Source organism: Pangasianodon hypophthalmus, chromosome 10 (assembly GCF_027358585.1).
Source record: "Pangasianodon hypophthalmus isolate fPanHyp1 chromosome 10, fPanHyp1.pri, whole genome shotgun sequence".
Classification (NCBI taxonomy): Eukaryota; Metazoa; Chordata; class Actinopteri; order Siluriformes; family Pangasiidae; genus Pangasianodon; species Pangasianodon hypophthalmus.
This window is the reverse complement of record NC_069719.1, coordinates 10,693,304-10,702,060: the sequence shown is the minus strand read 5'-3', so window position 1 is coordinate 10,702,060 and position 8,757 is coordinate 10,693,304. Positions and strand designations below refer to the sequence as shown.

Here is an 8,757-nt window from a genome sequence, read left to right as displayed (position 1 = left end):
AGGTGGTGGATCCTGATGTGCTCTTCTGCTGTTGTAGCCCATCTGCCTTAAGGTCTTAAGGCGTTGTGCTTTCTGAGATGCTTTTCTGCTCAACATGGTTGTAAAGAGTGCTTATTTACAACCATAGCCTTTCTGTCAGCTTGAATCAGTCTGGCCATTCTCCTCTGACCTCTCTTATCGTTCTCATGGTTTTTTTTTCACCATTCTGTGTAATTTTTAGACAGTGTTGTATGTGAAAACTCACAAGATCAGCAATTGGTAAAATACTCAAACCAGACCATCTGGCACCAACAACCATGCCACGGTTAAAGTTTTCCCTGTTCTGATGCTTGATGTGAACATTAACTGAAGCTCTTGGCCTGTATCTGCATGGCTTTATGCATTGAACAGTTGACACTTAATTGGCTGATTAGATAATTGTATGAATGAGCAGGTCTACAGGTGTTCCTAATAAAGTGGTTGATGAGTGTCGTTAGTAGCAGAACCTAGCTACTGATCTGAACATTTTACCTGTGTGTGTGCACTGATGTCCCATCCAGAGTGTATTCAGGACTCACACCCACTTTTCCTGGGATAGGCTCCAGATCCACTGCAGCCCTGACCAGGATAAAGCCGTTACTAAAAATTAATCAGTGAATAATTCTAAGTGATATTCATTCACTATCATTTAATGGTCTTTATGATTTTATGTTTCTGGGAGACATTACATAAATGTAATAATCTTTCTCAAATGAATAGGTATAATGAATAGGGTCACTCATTTTGCCTTCTATGGCCTATGAATAAAATTAAATTTGCTGAGTTTTTGAGTTTCCACATTGTCTACACTTTCTTGCCATAAAACAAAATACACCAACACATAATACATTTCTGAAATCTTTACAGTGTTGACTATCTACAGGTTAAGGAAAAAAATTCTATCATATATCTATCATAATATTTCTAAAGAAGCATGGCTTTTAACTAACTTTATGCTTATTTTGTTACAGTACTGCATTTTATGTATGTGCCATAAGTATGTGGAATATATTAGTCATGACAATTTTATAACCTTATGGTGGGAAAAACCTTTTCAAAGCATATTTCAGTTTTCATATATCAAGATCTTTGGGGTCAGCTTCCTGTTTGGTGCTTACCACATCCCGTTTATGATGTTACATGAAGTAAGTCATGTTACTGTCACTTATCAGACAAGAAAATAAGTGTCTCCAAGTTAAACGATCCCATTTACCTGATATAATATAATAAAAATATAATACTCTATATTATTTAATGAGCTCTCTCCCTCCCCCACCCTCCCCCCCTCTCTCTCTCTCTCTCTCTCTCTCTCTCTCTCTCTCTCTCTCACACACACACACACACATACACACTCTCTCTCCCCCACTTCTTCTCCCTCTCCCTCTCTCTGTCTCTCTCTCTCTCACACACACACTCTCTCTACCCCACTTCTTCTCCCTCTTGCTCTCGCTCTCTCTCTCTTACACACACACACAAACACACACACTCTCTCCCCCACTTCTCCCTCTTGCTCTCTCTCTCTCACACACTCTCTCTCACACACTTCTTCTCTCTCTCTCTATCTCTCTCTCTCTCACACACACACACTCTCTCCCCCACTTCTTCTCTCTCTCTCTCTCTCTCTCTCTCTCTCTCACACACACACACTCTCTCTCCCCCACTTCTTCTCTCTCTCTCTCTCTCTCTCTCTCACACACACACACACATACACAACCCCCCCCCCCCCCCCGAATCATTTGATTCAGCTTGATAGATAAATGTGAGAGTGAACCCAAAAAAGAGAGAACAAAATGCTGATATTAAACTGAACAAAGCTCATAGTAACTAGCGGCTTGCGGAACTGTGGTTCGTGGTTCGTGTTGCATTACGGAAGTATTATCGATGCACACGTGTGCTGCGCGCTTGAATCTGAACTGCGCTCTTTCGCACCTACCTTTATGGTTGTTTAAGTACATTAATTGGTTTTAATTGTGTGCAATGGAAAGCGACATACTTGATGGACTTGATCAAGTCGGGTAAGTAAGATAAATACATTGATAAACCTTTACTGTAGAGTAGCTGGCACGGTAGCTTAGCACCGCTAGCTAGGAGCATTAGTCTGTGCTGTGTGAGGAGCTCATGAGCAGGAGGAACGGACAATGATAACAAAAACAGGTGATAATAGCGTTTAAGACCAGCAAAATACTGTTTAAAGAGTTAAAATATGGAGTCGAGAAATACAAATCCTATGAGAAAAACACCTAGTGATCAGCTACTTTGGCTTAGGACTCCTCAAACTATTTGAAAAGAAACCTATAAGGACAGTATTTGGTAGTGATATTGCCTTGGCTTATACATGACTGATTACCCAGAATGCACATGGAAGTGTCATCTGCTTTACTGTAGCTAGAACATGGAACACTGCTGAGGGAAATCAGGTTTCTAAAGAGTGAAACAGCACTGTCTTTTTGAACTTTTGAGTCTTAGTTATTGCTGTTGTTGAGTTTATTGTCCATACTGTTTATTTCCCAGCTACAATGGTTCCCTTGATGAAAAGGCGCTTTCAGTGGCATGCGAGCAAGGGTTTAACTCTCAGGAGTTTGCACATGTGTGTACATGGTTATCATCAAAACTTCACCAACACTGTGAAGCCAAGGATCAGATGCCAGAAATATCAGGTAATTATTACTGTTTTTATTATATAATGCTTTCAACAGGCATTTAGTGTAGTAAGATATAAGCCATAGCTCTTGTCTTTTGCCTTTGTTCTAACTGTATAACCTTAAGGCCTTTAATTTTATCCATGCTGTGTTTTTACAGAAGATCCTGAAAAAGCAAAGCTTCAGTTAAGCAAACTGTTGAAAGAGCTGTCCTGTCCATACAAAGGGCTTGATGGGGAACTGAAGACCAAAAAGGAGCATCTGAAAATCCTTTGTAAGTTTTATCACTGTAATACTGTGATTCTTAAATCTTAAATGAGTTACGATTGTTACTGAACAGTGTTGTGTTTGCAGTGTTTTTAGTATCAGAACTTCAGGCCATGCAGATTATAACAAGCAAAACGGTTAAAGACAGAAAGGTTGAGAAAAAGATCTCGCCTCTTCAAGACCTCCAAGCAGTTTGTAAAGTGCTGAAAATCCCAGAGCCAGACCAACAGCAAACAAGAGACTTATTTTCATCTATAGAAAATGAGGTCGGTTTACTGCAGATGTCTCGCGTTAAAGAATAATGTATTTTTATCTCATAAAATGTAACAATGTCACAATTTTTTAATCCAATAAAACAATTTAGAGCTTCAAAGTATGCACAGAGGTGGCAGCATCTATGTTTTGAATGTGAAAACAGTGAAACCTTGCATTTTGCAGTTTTAATCATTTTTTTTTAATTTGCAGTTTGTTAACTGTTCCTGACTTGCCTTAAATGTTGCTTCAGGTAAAGGTTTTGCTGAAGAAAGTTCCAGAGAAGCACATTGGAAAACCAGTGTTAAAGGAGTCCCTTAACAGTGAGCAATGGGTAAGTATCTCACACGGAAGGTATTTGCCCTGGGTGAATGACTTGCATACTACAACAAGCAGATTAATTCAGAATAATACACCAGTGAGATGTATATTTCAAGATGGACATTGTATTGTCTTAGAGAGAAATTATATGTATGAATAGTGGATATTTTGCAGAATCCTAATGGTGTAACTTAGAGGTGTGCATTGGGACTAGGATCCTGTGTGACCCAACAAAAAAGTTGCAGTAGCAGGTGGTCAGATATGAAGCTTGCAGGACCAAGAAAGACCATATTGATTAACATGGGAGTATATTGAACAGGTGATTACTGCATTCACTCATCTTCAGTAACGCTTTATCCTGGTTAGAATGGCTGTTGTTTAAATTACTGTAAATCTGTATATTGTTTGGAGATGAGAGTGAACTAAATTAATTAGAAAGTAACATATGCAGATGTAATTAAAACTAATAAACTGAGGGAATGGGTGAGATTACTCAGAAATTTTGCAGAAACAGTGGGTTTCAGTCATGTGCACACCTCTAGTGTAAGTGGTTGCATTTTATGGATTGTTATTTCTCATAATTGCCTTGTTTTTTATCCTCAGAGACAGCTGGAGAAGATAAATGGTGTTCTTTTGGCAGACTATGAGTGTCGTCGGCGCATGCTGATCAAACGGTTGGATGTTACTGTGCAGTCTTTCAGCTGGTCAGACAGAGCCAAGGCACGTGGAGCTGCAGCTTTCTGCCATTCTGTGTCACGTTTCAATGTGTAATGATTTGAGTGTTTTGGCACCACTCAGTCATGTAGTACAAAACTGTTAAAGTTTTACCCTGACAATTTAAGAGTCATTGGAAATGCACATCAGGTATACACTCACCAGGCCACTTTATTAGGAACACCATACTAATACTGAGTGGGATGCCCCTTTGCTCAAAGTACAGCCTCGGTTCTTTGTGGCATGGATTCCACATAGTATTGAAAACATTCCTTTGCATCACATAATTGCTGCAGATTTGTCAGCTGCACATTCATGCTGTGTTTCTCCCATTTTACCACATCCCAGAAATGTTCAGTGGGCCATTGTACTACACTGAACTCATTGTCATGTTCATGGAACCAGTTTGAGACAACATGTGTCTTTGTGACTCGATGCGCTATCATGCTGGAATAGCCATTATAAGATGTCAGCAACAACACTCAGATAGCCTGTGGCACTCAGATAATGCCTGATTGGTTTTACGGGCCCAGTGTTTGCCAACAAAACACTCCCCACGCCGTGACACCACAACTACCAACCTGAAATGTCGACACAAGGCGGGTTGGGTTCGTGGATTCATGCCATTGATGCCAAATTCTGAACCTACCATCTGCATGTCCCAGCAGAAATCCAAATTCATTAGACCAGGTGATGTTTTTTCCCAATTGCCAACTGTCCAGTTTTGGTGAGCCTCTCCCCACTGCAGCCTCAGAGTCCTGTTCTTGGCTGACATGAGTGAAACCTTGTACAACCACAGTTGCTCAAACTAGTCTGGCCATTCTCCTCTGACCTCTCTCATCAAGGCATTTCAGCGCACTGAACTTTTGCTCACAGGAAGTTTTTTTCACCATTCTGTGTAAACTCTAGAGACGGTTAAGCATGAAAATCCCAGGAGATCAGCAGTTTCAAAAATATTCAACCTAGCCTTTCTGGAGCTAAAAACCTCTCAGTAGTGAAAGTCACTGAGATTGCATTTTGTCCCATTCTGATGTTCAATCTGAACATTAACTGAAGCTCTATGCCTGTATCTGCATGATTTTATGCATGGTGCTGCTGCCACGTGATTGGCAGATTGGATAATTGCGTAAATGTACAGGTGAACAGGTGTTCTTAATAAAGTGATCAGAGATTATATATCAAGGAAGTAAATTCCGTTCATTCTTTTTCATCAGGCAAAAACTGACATGATGGCCAGGGCCTATCAGCCAAAGAGGCACTCACTGACATTAAAGTCATCAATAAGCCTTGCTCACCTCCTGGCAGCACGAGAAGATATCTGCAATGTGGTGAAAACCAGCAGTGAGTCCTGCAGGGAGAGGACTGCCTGCGCTGTGAACAAGGTGAGTGCAAATTAGATAATGGCAGCTCCAGCTCCTAGTTATATTTGTGCAAATATAATATATTGTAGGTTCAGATGGAAGTGTGGAAACAGGAGGCAGGCTTGCGGTTGCTCTTACTTTATTCAGCGTCACTGTCTTTTCAGTGTTGTTATTCTTTCAGCTGCTCCCATTAAGGGTCGCTACAGCGGATCTTTGGTCCGTATGTTTGATTTGGCACAAGTTTTATGTCGGATGCCCTTCCTGATGCAACCCTCCCATTTTATCCGAGCTTGAGACTGAGAGTACATTCCCAGTGGCTGGGTTGGTTCCCTTCCTGGTGTGAGCGCAGGAGCCTTAGCATGGGATCCTTAGCTGCTAGACCACCAGAGACCCATCATCACTGTCTTTTCAATGTTTTCTTTTATTTTTACACATGCAAACAGATCAGCTTTCGCAGTGTGGCTCTCATCTCCCCCCTTTATCTCCTCCGCCGCTCACTAAAACACAAATCACTTGATAGTAAATGGTGACCCAGAGTCACCCAGAGGTGCAGGCTCATTCCATTCACAAACTAGCGCTTGACCAAGCCCTTGCTGCCACACAGTTTTATATATGCTTTTATATACAGTTTTATATACTGTTCAGTTCTTACAGTCTGAATAAACTCTTATGCGAATGTTATAAACATTCAGTAATGTTTTGTAATGTTAATGTTAATATTAACTAACATAAATGAATTGTAGTTGGCGTTTACTATTTGTAAGAACCATTATTTTGTTAGATGAAATTCACATTTCCCATTTTAGCAGTAAATAGTATAAACCTAACCATTCCTTAGCTCAGGAATTTTTTGTTTGCCCATTAATCCCCAGGTGCTGATGGGAAGGGTTCCTGATCGAGGTGGAAGACCCTCAGAGATTGAAGCTCCTCCCCCTGAGATGCCGCCTTGGCAGAAGCGACAGGACGGAGGCGGAAGAGGAGGAGGCGGATACAGAGGAGGTGGAGGACGTGGGGGTGGTGGCTACGGAGGTGGTGGATATGGAGGAGGTGGTTACGGAGGAGGTGGACATAGAGGTGGATATGGAGGAGGTGGACATGGTGGTGGATATGGAAGAGATGGACATGGGAGTGGAGGATATGGAGGAGGCGGACATAGAGGTGGTGGATACGGAAGCGGTGGATGGGGCCGAGATAGAGGTGGAGGACGAAACCAGGGAGGAAGGGGTGGTAAGGGGGGTTATTATCAGCGTTAACAGTATTTCCTTTGTGATAGAATCTAAGCACAGAATTGAAATGAAAGTGCATATGATTAAATGTGTTAAGTTGCTTTTGTGTGGCCACCACAGATTTTCTGTTGTTTTTATAATTATCTTGAAAATGTGCTCAGAGACAGAAATAGGAATCAACATATTTATATCACTCAGATGTGATGCATTGACTTGGATGAATGGGCAAGGAACAATGAGAAACATGTCTGTAATACTATAGTGTTTAGTTTTCGGGTGCACATTCACTTTTCAAATCACCTTTTGTATTATTTATGTGCACTTTTTATTTTGTTTGGTAACCAGATTTGTGCGATTGGTCCTAGGGATTAGCATTCTGTTATATTAGATTAGGATCATGAAGACATGACAGCAGTAAAAGTGCAACATTACTTCTAAATAAAGCTGCTATAATCTAGCACCTCTGCAAATGACATTTTTTGCAGAATGGTGCTGATGCCTTTATATATATATATATATATATATAATTTCTCTTAAGTTTATTCAGTAGAATGGGTTATTTCTGATGTATCCTAAATACACTACTGGCAAAGAAAAATGTGACGTGATTAAAAGTGAGGATATGAACTCATGCATAACAGATACTGGGGTGTCAAGAAACAACTTTGGCAGTAGATCAAACTAATAAACTTTTGTGTGTTTTCCTTTGCTTTGGATGGTTTTGGTTGATTTTTTTAAAAATTAAAAAAATGGAAATGTGGCCTGACTTCTGCTAGTTTTGGTAGAAGATTTGTGTGGGCAAGCAATCAAAATAATTTATAGTTTTTATCTTATTTCATACACACAGGGGCTCCAACAAAACCATCTCTAGTAGGTCGAAGTATTATGCCATGGACTTCTCTCAATTAGTTAAAATAAAACTGTTAATACTGTCTGAAAGAACCCTGTTTTTATGATTATAGCATTTAAAATAGTTTGTTCTAATGGCATCAAGCATCGGGCCTGAAGAGTGTAGTCACCAGCAAAACTATACCTGCATTTATGTTAGGTGTCAAGAAAAGCTTCTTTAGGTACATGGACATGTAAAGAGTTGGTCCTAACTTCTGTTTGGCGGTAAGAGTTTTGGAAGCTGACCTATGGCTGAAGCCCAAATGGCTCCCTACTCAATATAAATAATACTAGATATGAAATGACGAATTCTGTACCCTTTATTTCATACCACTCATGTAGTGCAGTGTACGTTTAATAATAAAGGATACTTATCAGATCTGTTGTTCTGCCAAAGCTAAAGCCTTTAATTGTCGCATGGCCATAACATTCATCTTCAGTATCTGTTTTACCTTGGTCAGGGTCGCGGTTGATCCAGAGCCTATCCCAGGAATATTAGGCAATAATGGGACACCAGTCCATTGCAGGGCACAATGCGTACACACATACACCCACTCGTTCACACCTAGGGACAATGTAATGTAGCTAGTACACCTCTTAAATGACACCACTTAAATGACAGACTGGACTGGAGGACCTACACTGATGCTGTGTACAAGAAGGGAATGAGCAATCTCTACTTTCTGAGGAAGCTCAGATCTTTCAATGTATGTAACAAGGTGCTGGAGATTCTACCAGTCTGTGGTGGCGAGTGCCATTTACTGTGCTGTGGTCTGCTGGGGGGCAGCGTCAGTGCCAGGGATACCAGCAGGATTAACAAGCTTATTCGCAAGGCTGGATCTATCATTGGACACAAACTGGAGATGTTTGAGTCAGTGAGGAACAGGAGGTCACTGAACAAACTGCTCTCCATCATGGACCATCCGTCTCACCTACTCTACGACACTACATAGTCAGCGGAGCTCATTCTCCAAAAGACTCATTCTAATTCGTTGTCACAGAACGTTACAGGAGTTCATTCTTACCATTCACAATACCATTGTACAACAGATCACCTGTGTGTGACAGATG

At 40.7% G+C, this 8,757-nt stretch overlaps 1 protein-coding gene across 2 annotated transcripts; it reads left to right on the top strand.

Moving 5' to 3' along the window:
• Window positions 1-1,725: 1,725 nt before the first annotated feature.
• Window positions 1,726-7,909, top strand: fam98b (family with sequence similarity 98 member B). Of its 2 annotated transcripts, none has more exons than XM_026933748.3 (8): window positions 1,726-2,033; window positions 2,530-2,675; window positions 2,821-2,931; window positions 3,012-3,190; window positions 3,430-3,510; window positions 4,101-4,217; window positions 5,426-5,593; window positions 6,445-7,909. In XM_026933748.3, exons 1-8 carry the CDS (start codon window positions 1,996-1,998, stop codon window positions 6,823-6,825), a joined length of 1,221 nt encoding a protein of 406 aa, XP_026789549.3. In that variant the 5' UTR covers window positions 1,726-1,995; the 3' UTR covers window positions 6,826-7,909. The 2 variants fall into 2 exon arrangements, with proteins under 2 accessions (XP_026789549.3, XP_026789548.3); XM_026933747.3 differs by having other exon boundaries at window positions 1,734-2,033; window positions 2,818-2,931.
• Window positions 7,910-8,757: the final 848 nt, after the last annotated feature.

Excerpts from the sequence above, each read along its gene's own strand:
- fam98b (XM_026933747.3), top strand. The coding sequence starts at position 1,996 with ATGGAAAGCGACATACTTGATGGACTTGATCAAGTCGG. Across the intron at positions 3,511-4,100 it reads CCCTTAACAGTGAGCAATGG|AGACAGCTGGAGAAGATAAA; the intron begins GTAAGTATCTCA and ends TTTTATCCTCAG. Across the intron at positions 4,218-5,425 it reads GCTGGTCAGACAGAGCCAAG|GCAAAAACTGACATGATGGC; the intron begins GCACGTGGAGCT and ends CTTTTTCATCAG.